The following is a 14884-nucleotide window of genomic DNA, read 5'->3' on the forward strand; positions in this document are numbered from 1 at the left end:
GAATTCTAACCCCTGAAGATCAATTTCAACCACCATATTTCACTTCATTTCTCTTAAGTAGAACCCACGTTTGAAAATAACAATCAAATTTTTTTTTCTTTCTTTGAAAATATGGGTCAAACAAGAGCTTATTTTAAGCCACAAGTTCAATGACATCACGCATAGGCTGTTGCATAGTTATCGTATCGCACCTTCCCTAAAAAACATAACGTCGTAAAAAACTAGCAAAGGTAAATAACGTGAAAAAAGTAACACACTTGAAAAACTATATTACACACATCTATACACTAAAAATAATACACACACTAATATAGGGTCATAATTTCAGGGTATTTAGTTGGGATGGCACAAAGCTCCGCATCAGAAATTCATTTATTAGGTTTTGAACTATGTACATTGAGAAATGTTCGACCGTCTTGAAGTCACTGCACCTTAGGATCAACTCCCACATCTTTCAATGTCTCCACTCTAGGACGCCTGCAACCCATCCAACAATATTAAAAAGAAAAATAATTAAATAAAAATAGACTTTCTTTCATTTTCATACTGCATAATTTATATTTTTTAAATTAATTAGTAGTCAAATAATAAAAAAGATACATTAAACCAAGCTATCATCTTCACACTCTCTTTTAGGTAATCATATTCAACAACATATTCACATACCGTATAATTTATAATTTTTAAATTAATTAGTAGTCAAATAATAAAATGACACATTAAACAAGACGAGCAAGGCCCAAAAGTTTTTTTTAAGGTCTCCTTTATTTTTTTGGGTATAAAATCAATTTATTGTGTATTCACTTTGAAATTTTGTAGCCCAATCTTTAATCCAATACTGGATCCGTCCCTAATTAAACACACACATAAATATATGTGTATATATATGTATGTATATGTATATACATATATGTATATATGTAGATGTATGCATATATACATATATATGTATGTATATGTATATATATATCTTTAATCCAATGCTGGATCCGTCCCTAATTAAACACACACATAAATATATATGTGTATATATATGTATGTATATGTATATATGTATGCATATATATGTATATATGTATTAATTATCTGAACAAACTTTTTGTAGGTAATAATTTTCAACAACATATTCGCACTATAAAATATTTCTTTTATCTAAAAACTATTTTTTTGTTTTGGGTAATAATTTTCAACAACATATTCATAATAATTTTCAACAACATATTCGCACTATAAAATATTTCTTTTATCTAAAAACTATTTTTATATTTCTTTTATCTAAAAACTATTTTTTTGTTTTGGGTAATAATTTTCAACAACATATTCACACCACAAAATATTTTTTCATGTACACTCAAAATTTTTTCTTACTTTTTAATTATACTTTTGAGTAAAATTACAATCGTTCACCGTCGTAATCGCTGTATGTGATATGTGACGATTAATAATTTGTTTTACCTTATGCAACTAACCATTACATGTATACTACATAGATCACATATTGCAGGAAGATTGCAAATAACATTATTCTACATTTTTCCAAAAAATTCCTATTCAAAAAATTGTTTTTAAAGAATAATGACCATAGTCAGGGGCTAACCAAAAATATATTAAAAAACTAGAAAATAACAAAAAAATGATCCAATTAATATACTAAGAAACTAAAAAATAACAAAAATGTCCATAATTTGAGATTATTAAAAAAAATAAAAAATAAAATCATTAAATCAAAAAATAAAAATATCGAGAGCACCATACAGTAGATTGATACCTGGTAAATATATCCCCTCGAATGGGATCTGGCATGATTTCATGGCGATCGGAGTCCTGCACATGGGCAACCTTTCGGAAGAACGATTTTTTGATAAACCTATCGGTTTCCTCCACCACGTGCTCCGGCTCCACCACCTCCGGTATAGTTTCCCTTTTCGACTTCTTCACAAATACATTAGGAGCCCTCGCTAGTTGGTGCAGTGCTGTGTATATTCCAAAACCCACCGACGTCGCTATCATCCCCACCGCCACAAAAACCGGCACAAAACCCCCCTTCGCCGCCCTGAACCCAACCCACCAAAAATAAAGTAAAAATCATTCAGTAAATCGAAAAATTAAGGGAAAAAAATAGCTTTCCACTATGAATTTACTGATTAATTTACTTCGATTTGATGGTTGGAGAGTTGAGCATATCAATTGCGGGAGAATATGCTTTCATTTTTGGAGAAGTCGACGTCGTAAAATTCGAACTTCCTCGTAGACGATTCGACAAAGATTTCCAGTAAGCCTGTAAAATAAAATAAATCAGTCAGAAAAAGAGGAAAAATTAAGAACGGTACAAACATATATACACAGGCCTGAAAATCCATACTGAGGATCTAAAAGCCATTTTGAGTGAGAGTAAGGCAAGGTATAGAGTAATTCCTTCCCAGAGCGCGTGTAAGTGAGTGTACAAATATAAAGAGAGACCATTATATAGAGTGGAGTGGATGATTCGGGAGACACGTAGACATGCAGGAAAAGGACAGGTGTCAATTAGGAATTGTACAGCATAATCATGGAACCCTCTTGAACAAACACGTCATTTCTCCATCCCACGTCGCCCACGCGGCCACGCCCAACCTGATTCTTCCCGAACAAAACTTAGCCACCGTTTGATTTCCATCGTCCAACCATTCAAATTTTTTTATATACACTTTTAACCACATATTTTACTAATAAAATAATTTATGAATAAATCCCAAAAACTTTTCATTATTTTTTAATCATACATTCTCCAAAAATTCGCTATTACCAAAATCATTTGAACATAAAAATGGGGTTCAAACAAGGACTTAATCTACCCGTTGAAAATGTTGTTTATGCACTTATCCGCAATTTCATTCTTACTTAATTTTGAGTAAATTATGTTAATTATAAGAAAAAATTTCAACTTGAATATTATTAGAATAAAAAAGATTATTTTGAGCTGAATTAAAATTTATTCTGAGCAATTGAAAATTACCCGTTGCAGTCAATTGAAAATAGTAATGGAATAATTCGAAGAGAATCACAACTTCTACAAGTGAAATGCAACATTTTAAAATTTTGAAGATTAATTTATAAATTTTCAGAACTTGAGACAGATTAATTTTAAATGATACCAATCATAGAGCTGTAGATAGTTTGGGCATAAAAATTGAAGTGCGGGATGAGAAATGGACGAATTATGGAAGTTGGGGTACTAAAATGAGATGTTTACAAGTTGAAGGCTGAATTGAGAATAAAAATGACTTGGACTGAACAATCTATTGAATATAGGGACCAAAATACATAAAACGAAAGTTCAGTGACCAATGAGAGTTTTACTGGGCAATGGAGGGTGCGACCGAAATTAATTAAGTTGTCCAAACTCCAAAAACTGTATGATCTCACCCAAAACTATTTTGTGATTGCACGGAGGTCCCCAAAACTAAAATTCATCAATCCAAAAGTCCTATTATGACTTAAATTTCGAATTCTAACACTTTTAGGCATGAATTAAAACCTAAATTAAGCTTTATAAATACCATTATTAAGGGAGAAACAAGGAAAGCCTCTTGGAATACAAATTCATATTAATTATAAGAAAAGAGAGAGCTGAAGAAAGGGGAAAAAAAAAGAAAAAAGAAATCAATCAAAAAAATTAGGATTTAGAAAAGAAGAAGACGGATGCTTGGTGCAAGATTTTTATCTTTTTTTCTATTTTTCATCAAGATCCGATAGTGTAATTTAATTCTTTCTTGTATTTTTTTTCCTTCTCCCGTGATGTACAATTAATTAATTGGTTAGGATAAACGATTGTAACCTAATTTTGAACCTTAATTATAACAATTATGTTTTGATTTTCAATATTTTTCCACTTTTTTATAATAACTTAAATGACTTGATCACTAATTCATTGATTTGTGAACTATAATTACATCTATGGATTAGTTATTTTATTAGACCATGTATATAGTAAAAATTTGCAATTTGGATAAAAGTTAGATTTACACTTTTATGGTTGTCACGTTAATTAATTGAGTTCTTTGGCAATTGAATGCTCTTGATTAATGCTTATTTGAATTCACATAGATATATGGTGGGTTGATTTAATTGGATTTGGATTGATTAAATTCGAGAGGGTTAAATAAATCAATTTAGAATAATTAGATCGGATATACGTAATTGTTATAAAAAAATTGACGATTGAGATTAAGGGAATATTTCTGATCAACTCGTGAATTCTAACACTTAACACTCAACACTCAACCTATCATATAAAAAATCCACATATGCCGTGTTAATTGTTGAGTATACATAAAAGAAAAATCACAAAACGATGGGTGGTAAGCCTATTTAATCACATTTCAATATCGTTAATATACCACTCTCGTTTCTTTATTCATAATTTTGCAATTATTATACAATTGTTCCTTTGTTTTCAAATATTTCTTTAATTTCAACTTTTCTTGTACTAATTATTTTTTATTAGTTGTAGTTTCTATTCCTAAATTTTGTGCAAAATTTGATACTAAATTCATGAACCCGATGAAGATGTTAACCAATTCTTCAATAGCTCCTAAGGGTGGGTGTGGGTCGGTCCGGTTCGGTTCTCGAACCAAACTTTTTGGGTATCTAGTAAATGGAATCGTCGGGTCCATATATAATTATGGAACCGTTCGGGTTCGATTCCATTCGGTTCAGTTCGGTTCGGTTCGATTCCGTTCGATTCTGTACTATAATTAAATTTTTTAATATTTATAACAGTATTATATAAATAAAACTAATGATACATTCAATGATTTTGGAATGTCAGAGACTAGTAAACTACCTTGTTCAAATGATCGCTACGATCAAAGTTTCGATCAGCGGAGGTCACAGTTTCGATCAGAGATCACAGTGTCGGCCAACGATTGTATAGGTTTTGGAATATTAGCGAGGCTGCGAGAGTGAGTGCGAAAGTCGAGACAACGTTATGCACTTTAGTGTATATGTTTAGGGTTATTTAGTGGATTTGATCTTGTTTGGCTAAAAAATGAAACAATAAAATGGGTAATTAGGCCAAAAATTAAAAAAATTAGAAATGAAACTAATTATTGGGCCAAAAATTTAGATTTAGAAATTGTTAATTTGTTAATTTGTTTAGAAAAAATTAAAATTAAAAAAATTTGATTTACTCAATACATAAAAAAAAAAAAAAAGATTCGGTTCTTATTCGATTTTTCGGTTCTTGGTCCAGAACCGAGAACCGAACCGTACCCGTCGGTTCTCAATTCAGATATCCGTTCGGGTATTTAATTTGACAAGAACCGTCGGGTTTGGTTCGGTCGGTTTGGTTAGGGAGATTTGCCTAACCCTAATAGCTCCAATACTCCATGCACGATTTTTGTCAATTTGCGATGTTCCAATTCTAAAAAATGCCGACATTATCGAATAGTGAAACATGACACTACCCATGGTAGAAATTGTGCACTAGTATATAAACATATCTTTAATCGAGGTACAAACCTACTAGTAGAGGTACGCTTCGTAACTATTCTATAAATTTATATGGTTAGAAAGATATAAATTATAAGTGATTTAGAAATTTATGGCATTGTTTTAATTGATTTTCAATCCGTGGTATGCGAAAAATCATAAAAAAAATATATATTTGTGTGATAGCCCATTGCATTGATAAGTTTTGTAACATGCATAAAAATCATTCAATTTAAGGGTAATTTGTACAAAACGTTATTACCTTTTAATGTTACTGTGCAAAACGTCTTTATCTTTAATTTTTGGCATTTTTATGCTTATTTTCATATTTCATTGCAAAAAATGTCATTTTCATCTAATTTCTCAATAAAAAAATGTAAAATGTAATTATACTCTAATTTTTTTTTAAAAAACTATAAATGAGTGCAAATAAATTGTTAGAAAGGGTAATTAGCACAAAACGTTCTCACCATTCAATATTATTGTGCAAAATGTTCATAGCTTTCATTCTTTTGGTATTTTTATCCTTATTTTCACATTAAGCCCTTGTTTGAGCCACATTATTTTCCTTAAAATGCATTTTTGAATAGTGTATTGATAAAAAATATGTGGTTAAAAAATAAAGAAAAGTTTTTCATTTGAATGTAATATTATTTTATTGAAAATATGTGATTGAAATGATGTCAAATCACTGTTTTAGAATGTATTTTTTTTGAAAAAATATGGCTCAAACATGGCTATTGCGAAAATCATCATTTCTCAATTAAAAGCTGTAAAATGATGAATACACCCCCTATTTAAATAAAAGAAAAATAAAGAATAAATTGCAACTATACTCCCAGATTTTTTTAAAAAAAAAGAATACAAATAAATTTCAATAAATAATTCAAAAAAAGAATGTGATTTTTTTATTTTTGTTTTTAATTATTTATTTGAAGTTTATATTTACTTTTTTGAAAATTTTGAAAGTATAATTGTAATTTGTTCTCCATTTTTCTTTTCTTTATTTTTTTATTTAAATATGAGGGTATATTTGTCATTTTATAACTTTTTATTAAAAAAATGAATTAAAATGATGATTTTCACCCAAGACTCAAGTGGGTTGGAGAGCTGCTGCCCTGCATTTCTCTAGCTGGTAATTTGAATATACCAAAGATTTAGGGGTAAATAGTTTTTTGAAAGTGGTGCATGTAATGTATTAGTACTAGTTAGTAAATGAAATGGATATCAGTCGCAGTGACCCATCAGATAGAATACAAAGAATTCCAATATGTGTTGTGCTTTGTTAGTTCTAAAAGCGGGTGGAAGACCTCCCCTTTCAATGAAATGTGAGAATAAGCGTGAAAATGTTAAAAAATTGAAAAAAAGGGACGTTTTACACAATAATATTAAAAGGCAGAGACATTTTGTACTAATTACTCTTTTAATTATTTATTTAGACTCATTTGCAATTTTTAAAAAAGTTTGAGAGTATATTTGCAATTTGTCATTTAGTTTTTCTTTTCTTATTTGTTTTATGTAAATAAGAGGGTATATTTGTTATTTTATATTTTTTATTGAAAAATTGAATGAAAATGAGCTTTTCCGCAACGAAAGGTAGGAAAGTTTTGCACAATAAAATTAAAAGGTAAGAATGTTTTGTACTAAGTACCCTTTAATTTAATGTCATTAATTTTCCATACAATTAACAAAATATTTTCAATATTTTAATGGGTGTACTGGGAGAATTTTGTTGCGAAGATAAAGTCTATACGCTTTTGATAATGCCTATGTTAACATTAATGTTATCAAAACAAAAAAATATTATTCAACTCCATCTCAATTTTCGCTCTAATCTTTTCAAGTGCATTGTATTTGTCATATTTTTTTATTTGATTGTGCAAGATGACCATTACGTGCTGTAAAAATTGTAGTTCACCTGGGCTTCATGTAAGTCCGAAAAGGTTCCATTACATTCTCATGTGTCACAAAATGAATTTTTACACTCCGACCTTCAAAGCGTGTTGAAACAAAAAGATGCCTTGACCACCGAGGCTTTCCTTATCGAGGGAACGCAGAGCCTCCATTAGTTAGCTAAAAGAAAATTGGAAACCTCGTCCAAATATCAGCATTAAAGGCCTCGGACATAGGCACCTTTTAAGTGCAATCTCTAATACCATTAACATAGACTCCAATACATTAAAACCATGTTTGCAAGGCAAAGTTAGCTAAAGAACAAACCTCAACGAGAATCTTGCATAAGGAATTTTGTATACAATTATATTGTCCTTGGGGTGACTTTGGCATTTCGCAGTGTATAAGGAATTTTGTATAAAATTATAATGTAGAGCAATAGGTAGATAGTATTATGGTGAATTAAAATATAATCATTTGCACTATCAACCATATAATATAACGTAGAGGTTGGATTTAGACTGAATAAGAAGATTGTGGTAAATGACATTGTTTTAAATGAAAAATCAGAAATATTAACCTTAATCAATAATATCACCATCTCTCTAGTACTGTTCGATATATTTTTATGGAAAAATTTCATAAGTAAGAGATTAAGTATGACATATTTCAAAATTAAGAAAACAAATTTCAAACTTCAAAAATCAGATTTTTATTAAAATTTATTTATGATTTAATTAATTAATTAATTACTTTACTAATTAAATATAATTAGCTCACAGATCTATACAATTTTGTCACAAATTAACGATTTAATTAGTCACTTATTATTTTTTGATCACAAATCAAAAATTTTATGTCACAAATTATTTTACGATTACAATTCAAAAAATTTGTTCATCGATCACAATTTGTTCATCGATCACAAATCAAAAAATTAATTAGTCACAAATTAATTTTTAGTCACAACTTATCAATTTATTGGTCACAACTTATTTTTCGGTCACAAATAAAAAATTTCATAGGTCACATATTGTTTTTGGGTCACGAATAAAAAAATGTTTAGGTTACAGAATCAACTTTTATTGGTCACAGCTCATTTATTCATTACAAATTATCAAATTAATTGGTCACGGTTAATTTCATTTATCACAAATCAAGTCACGATTTATTTGTATGTCACAGATTTTCAAATTAATTGGTCACAACCCCATTTCTTTCCACCAACGATCACCGCCACAATCATCACCATCACCATTATTGCCACCACCACAACGGAGCACAGCCGCCAACAGACCCACCACCACCTCATGACAACCTATCAACACCACAACACACCACCATCTCAGATTCAAAGTCACCTCCACAAAACCACCACCACACAAAACCATCACTACCATCGTAGATTCACAGTTACCTCCACAAAACCCCACGAAAACCGCCAGATCCACCACACAAACACTATCACCACCACATGCCGCCCATTGCACCGTCACCACACAAACACCACCACCGCCAGAGTGCCACCCACAGCACCGTTAACACACAAAAACCACCACCACCACGGCACTGTTACCACACAAACACTACCACAACACCTTCACCACACAAACACCATCACCACCACAAAATCGGTGTCTTCATAGAACCTAACAGCGCCGCCCACACCACCATAGCTATGTCACCAACACCAGCATCTTCCCGGAACCACAGTAGAAGTGCGACGCCAACACAGGTGTGACGCCAACTCCGCCCATTCTTCACAGGCGAGAGAGACCAGAGCGACAAGATGTAGAGAGGGAATGGGTTTGGGGGAAATTATGTGGGGGTGGAAGGGGGTTAGGGTTAGTTCATAAATTAAATAATTAGTATAAAAAAATTTCTGATTTTTAAAATATTAAAGTTCCCATATGAATGTTGAATACTTAAAGTATGGTATTGTGTAATTTTAACTATTTTTATACTAAATTCTTTGATCTAATTTGGTGTCCCAAAAACAACCTCAAAGAATATAGGAAATTTGAAGTAAAAAATTTGAAGATGTGCTAAGTCAATGGTTAAAATGCTTTAGATTTGGTGGTGTTCCAATTTATTCAAAACTGTATATATAGCATCAGTGTGAGGATGCAAACAATCTCCTGATACAAACTCATGGTTTACCCCGTTTAGTTGAATACAACTACACCCTGCATTCTTCTTGATTCCGAATCTGGAATCCTTCAATTTCCTTACCTTCACCAAGTCGTCCCATCGCTGTGAATTTGCATACACATTAGCCATGGACGAATACACTCCGCCATCTTCAGGTTTCACCTCGATCACATGTTTGGCAGCTGCTTCTGCAACCTCAACGTTCCCGTGTAATTTACATCCTCCAAGCAAACCTCCCCACACAAACACATCGCCTACCATGGGCATTGCTTCGATCATCTCCATGGCTTCTTCAATCAAACCTGCACGACCAAGCAAATCTGCCATGCACCCGTAATGCTTCAGCTCTCGTTGGACACCAAAAACACTCTCCATATCTCTGAAAATCCACTTTGCCGTGTCGATAAGCCCCAAGTGGCTGCACCCAACTAACACTCCTAAAATGGTCACTCCATCAGGTTGTACACCATCTTCCACCATTCTTAAGAAGTACTGAAGTAACAAATTTCCTCGGCCATGCATGGCCAATCCAACAAGCAACGCATTCCATAAAGGCACATTCTTTTTTCCACAAGACTCAAAAACCTCCATAGCAATCTCAATGCATCCACATTTTGCATGCATATCCACCAAGCCAGTCCCCAAATATGAATCTATTCTTATCCCATTCTTCAATATATATTCATGTACCATCTTCCCCTTTTCAATCTCCCCTAGCTGTGCACAAGCTGAGAGCATCGAAACCAAAGCAACATTATCAAACTTCACCTTGGAAGCAATCATATGATCAAATAGCTCAACAACTTCCTTGCACCGATTCATTTTCGTGTACCCCGCCATAAGGGTACCCCAAGAAACAGCATCTCTTTCAGACATTTCATCAAACAGATCACGGGCTTTATCAAGCGCGCCAACCTTAACGAGCCCATCAATCATCACATTGTAAGTAACCACATCTCTATACAAACTTTCATCAAACAGTTTGTATGCAAGCTCAATTTCCCCATTTTTACAGTATATACAAGCAAGTGAATTGCATACAAAAACATCATCCGAGAATCCAAATTTAACTACTTCAGAATGAATGGTTTTGGCAAGTGAAAGCCCATTCTGCAAACAACCACAAGCTTTTATAACAAAAGGGTAAGTATGAAAATCAAGTGGGATTGATTCTTGGCGCATTTTGATGAAAAACATCAAGCCAGTGTGTGGGGTAAAGAGTATAGAACATGCCCGGATCATGATATTGTAATGGAAAGTTGAAGGATTGGGAATGAGATTGAAAACTTTTGAGATGTATTGAATGGATGAAATTTGTAAAGAAGTGCATGAATGGAGGATTTGAGTGAAGAGGGGAGTGGGGTGGAGCGAAAGGAGGCCTCTTGAAATGGCTTGGGCATGGACTTGTTGGATTTGTGTTATGGTTTTGCATTTTTGTTTGAGGATGTTTACGAGGAGCGATTGTTGTTTGCAACTTATGCGCATTGATTTCTCGAGGAAGGACAAAAGGGTTCGAAATCTCGTTCCAATCAGATTTTGAGGTGTAATTTTTTGTGTTCAAATGGTATTTGAAATATGGCCATGTTTTGTAGGTTAAAAAAATTAAACAATTAATTTTAAATATATATTTCATGTAATCCACTGCTTTTTATTCGTACTTTTCATCACTTTTTATTAAAATTTAATAAAGAACTGATTTTAATCTCCATCAAATATGAACATAATATAGTTTCTCCATCCATTTGAGGAAAAGGTTTTGGATTTGGATTTCTTTCCTTTCTACTTCCGTATGATTATAAGGGATAAGTTTTTAATGCTAAAGTTTAATTTGATTGAACTAGGTTACTAAACTTTCATTTTTAGTTTTAATTGCCGTCGCTATGTTACTTATCATATCCCAAATGATTGAAATTTGCTTAAATGGCCACCATATCGCAACCAAGATTTACATGATTACTATGAACATGTTAACCTACTACTATGTCATTTAATAAATTTGTTAAAATGCATGTTAAATTTTTTTTTTTTTTTCCCTCCATAGATATTCTCATATCCTTCATTTTACTATTTTCATTTTTAGGGTACCTAGTAATGGTTATGTCAAAGATTAGTTATCGTATAATTATGTATAATAATTTCTATTTACTTGAAAGACGATAAGTCATAAAATTCGATAGTAAATCGAGGTTAAATGAATGAATTGAGATATTAAAACTTAGCAATACAATTAAAATTTCATTAAACGCGTTCGATGACCATAAATAAAATTTGCCAGAAGAAATGGAAACAGAAGTTATATGAATGAATTGAGATAATTTAATTTAGCAATACAATACAATTAAAATTTAAAATTTCAATGACCATGAATAAAATTTACCAGAAGAAATTAAAATAAAAGGCGTGAACGGCAGGATTCGAACCTGCGCGGGCAGAGCCCACATGATTTCTAGTCATGCCCGATAACCACTCCGGCACGTCCACTTTGTTGGAGAAATTGTTTTCTCCAACATATTAAATGATAATATAACGTATATAGAAATGCTGCTTTCATTTACTGAATTTGTCCAGCTTTCTTATGTTAATTAACAGAATTATGAGTTTCTTGAGCTCAATATTTTATGGCATTTTAACAGCTCTATGTTAGTTCCTATTTGATGAGGATTAAAATCAAATTTATCGTAGATTTTGATAGAAACTTAATAAATATGTGATTGAAAATTGTGAACTTCATAAAATTAATGGTTAATTTTGACTTGAATTTGTACTAAACAGGAGTTTAGTAAATTTAAGTTTGCCTTATAATTGAACTTCGAGATTCTACATGCACTCTTTTTCTAGAAGTTGGTTTTATGGTGAGTATTAAATTGAGAAAGTGTGTGCTACTTTAGTTTTCCTCAATTTTGGTACTTAAAATGGGAAAAAATGTTCCCCATTTAAATTAATTAATGCCCTTTTGACTAACGATATTGTCAGAATCATCTGAAAATGAAGTGGGATATACATGAAAATGACCCAAATAGTATATAACCTTTTCCAAAATGACCTTTGACTTTTTAGAAATTTGAAACTACCCAAAATATCCTTGAAAAAATTTAACAACCAACCCTTTATATAATAAAAAGTTTCTTTTTAATCCTTAAAAAATCTAACAAATAATTTTTCTAAAAATTTGTAAAAATTATTAATGAATAATTATAAAATGGAAAAGCCCAAATATAAGAGAGGACCATATAATATAAAAAAGGTTGTTAAAAATAAAAAAGAAATTAAATTTGAAAAAGAAATTGATAAGATAGGATATCAAGAACAATTATATGCATCACAAGAAATATTAAAATGTTTTAAAGAAAACTTATTAGAAAATTTCGCTAAAGGAATTGTAAGGTCAATAATCATAAAAGATATACAAGATATAATAGATAAATTGGCAAAAAGAAAGAAAAGTATCTCAAAATATGAAATACCTTTTGGAACAGACATAGATATGATAACAGATATTGATATTATAAATTCTCAAACATTATTAGACTTTGAAGAATTACTTAAAAATTTATGAGATTAAAATTTTTGATATTTTGATTATTAGATTATTAGATTTTTGTTCGCTCATAGTAGCACCCATAGAGTTGGTATCAGAGCCATAGAGATCATGGAAATCTTAAAAATAAATAATTATTATCAATGTATTGAAGAAAAAGGATGTTATATATTTTACAACCCTATCCCTAATAAACTAAAAATAATAACATTATATATAACTAGGAATTTACCTAGAGAAATAAAGGAACAAATATTACATAAATTAATTATAGGATTTATCAAAGATAGACGTACATATGAAATAATTTGTGAAATATTTGAAAATGAGTTGTATTATAAAGAAATATATGAATCATCATAAAATATAATGGAAAAAAAACTAAAAATATTTTAGATAGAAAGTTAGAAAGAATAAGATTAATAAATAATAAAATTTTAGATGAATTATTAATACCTGGAGAAATAACTAAAACTCAAGAAAAACAGATATTAAAATTAAAACAAGAAAGATATAAAGAAAAAGCAAGATATTATGAAAAATTAAAAGAACTGACAAGTATTGAAATTATAAAACAAAAGTATGATAAAATGATAAAAGAATGTAAAAATGCTGAGTGTGTAGTATTTTATTATTGTCAATCAAAAAAATAAATAAAATGTCAATCAGTGAACATATGGAAGAATTAAAACATCTAATAAGAACATTAATAAATGATGTACAAGAAATTAAGAATGAAATAAAAGAAGATAGAAATGATATAAATATATTGAAACTTGAAGTCAGGAAATTAAAAGAAAATGAAGAAAAAAATAATAGAGTAGATAAAAAATTTATAGAAAAAGAAATAACCAGAATAGGAAAAAAACATATTGAAAGGAAAAATATAATAATAGAAACAGGAAGTATGGATGATGAGTTTAGAAAAAATATATTACCTAAAATAATAGAAGAAGAAGAATCTAGAGAAAAAATATTAGGTAAACAAAAAATTGAAGAAAATCAGGACAAAGAAGATGAATGAAGAATTAGATCTACTTATAGATAATTTTGATCATTTAAGTCTAGAAAGTATAGATGATGAATACCAAATCTTAATGAATACTGGAGGAGGACCTAATCCTGTAGGAACCTCTAAACAAGAATCAATAGATCCAGATGAAAGCTATGCTCCAATGTATAATAAACCATATAGGCAATTTTATGATAAAATAAGAGATAAACAACCGTCCAAAGGAAATAAATATAGTAATAGATTTGAATTAAATAATAATTATGATAAACCTGTTAACCATGGAGGAACAAAATTAGACTTAGATTGCAAAATAGATACTAAGAAAGCCTTAATAACTTGGGCAGACTCAATGATATTATTCTTTTTATATAATAAAGATGATACATGGAAAAATACCGAAAGGTGAATAGATTTTTTAATTGCATCTTTTGAAGGAAATGTTAGAAATTGGTGGGAAGGAATTAGTAGTGATACAAAATCATTAATAAAAAGAAATGTACAAACAGAAATAATAAAATCAGATAAACTAGGAATAGAAAGATTGGTAGAATATATTGCAGATGAATTCTTAGGAGAAAATTGGTTAAGAAATTATGAAGAAGAAGCAATACGAGAAAAAGACAATGCAAGAGTTAAGTTAATTAATCTAACAATTTGTGATATGTGTAAAATTAAAGAATATACTTGTGAATTCAAAGATTACTATTATACTCAATTTTATAGTAATGAAAATCAAGAAGTATACCAAGATATGTATTATAATAAATTACCAGGATCATGGGGAATATATTTTAAAATAGAATTTGAAAAATATA

The 14884-nt window shown here is 30.4% G+C and overlaps 2 protein-coding genes and 1 non-coding gene across 3 annotated transcripts; all 3 read right to left on the bottom strand.

Annotated features, from left to right (window-relative positions):
• Positions 1-211: 211 nt before the first annotated feature.
• LOC111372331 lies at positions 212-2454 on the bottom strand. The gene is made up of 4 exons (XM_022994621.1): positions 2363-2454; positions 2154-2278; positions 1769-2053; positions 212-477 (listed from the first exon to the last, which is right to left on the bottom strand). The coding sequence occupies exons 1-4, from the start codon at positions 2378-2380 to the stop codon at positions 423-425; spliced, it is 483 nt and encodes a 160-aa protein (XP_022850389.1). The 5' UTR covers positions 2381-2454; the 3' UTR covers positions 212-422.
• A 6113-nt stretch (positions 2455-8567) lies between these two features.
• Positions 8568-10698, bottom strand: LOC111372003 (pentatricopeptide repeat-containing protein At5g61800-like). Its single transcript, XM_022994144.1, has 3 exons — positions 9598-10698; positions 9015-9123; positions 8568-8683 (listed from the first exon to the last, which is right to left on the bottom strand). Exons 1-3 carry the CDS (start codon positions 10696-10698, stop codon positions 8568-8570), a joined length of 1326 nt encoding a protein of 441 aa, XP_022849912.1.
• Positions 10699-11915: 1217 nt separating this feature from the next.
• Positions 11916-11997, bottom strand: TRNAS-AGA. Its single transcript has one exon. It is a non-coding gene; the product is annotated as a tRNA-Ser (tRNA).
• Positions 11998-14884: the final 2887 nt, after the last annotated feature.

This window comes from Olea europaea, chromosome 23 (assembly GCF_002742605.1).
Source record: "Olea europaea var. sylvestris chromosome 23, O_europaea_v1, whole genome shotgun sequence".
NCBI lineage: Eukaryota > Viridiplantae > Streptophyta > Magnoliopsida > Lamiales > Oleaceae > Olea > Olea europaea.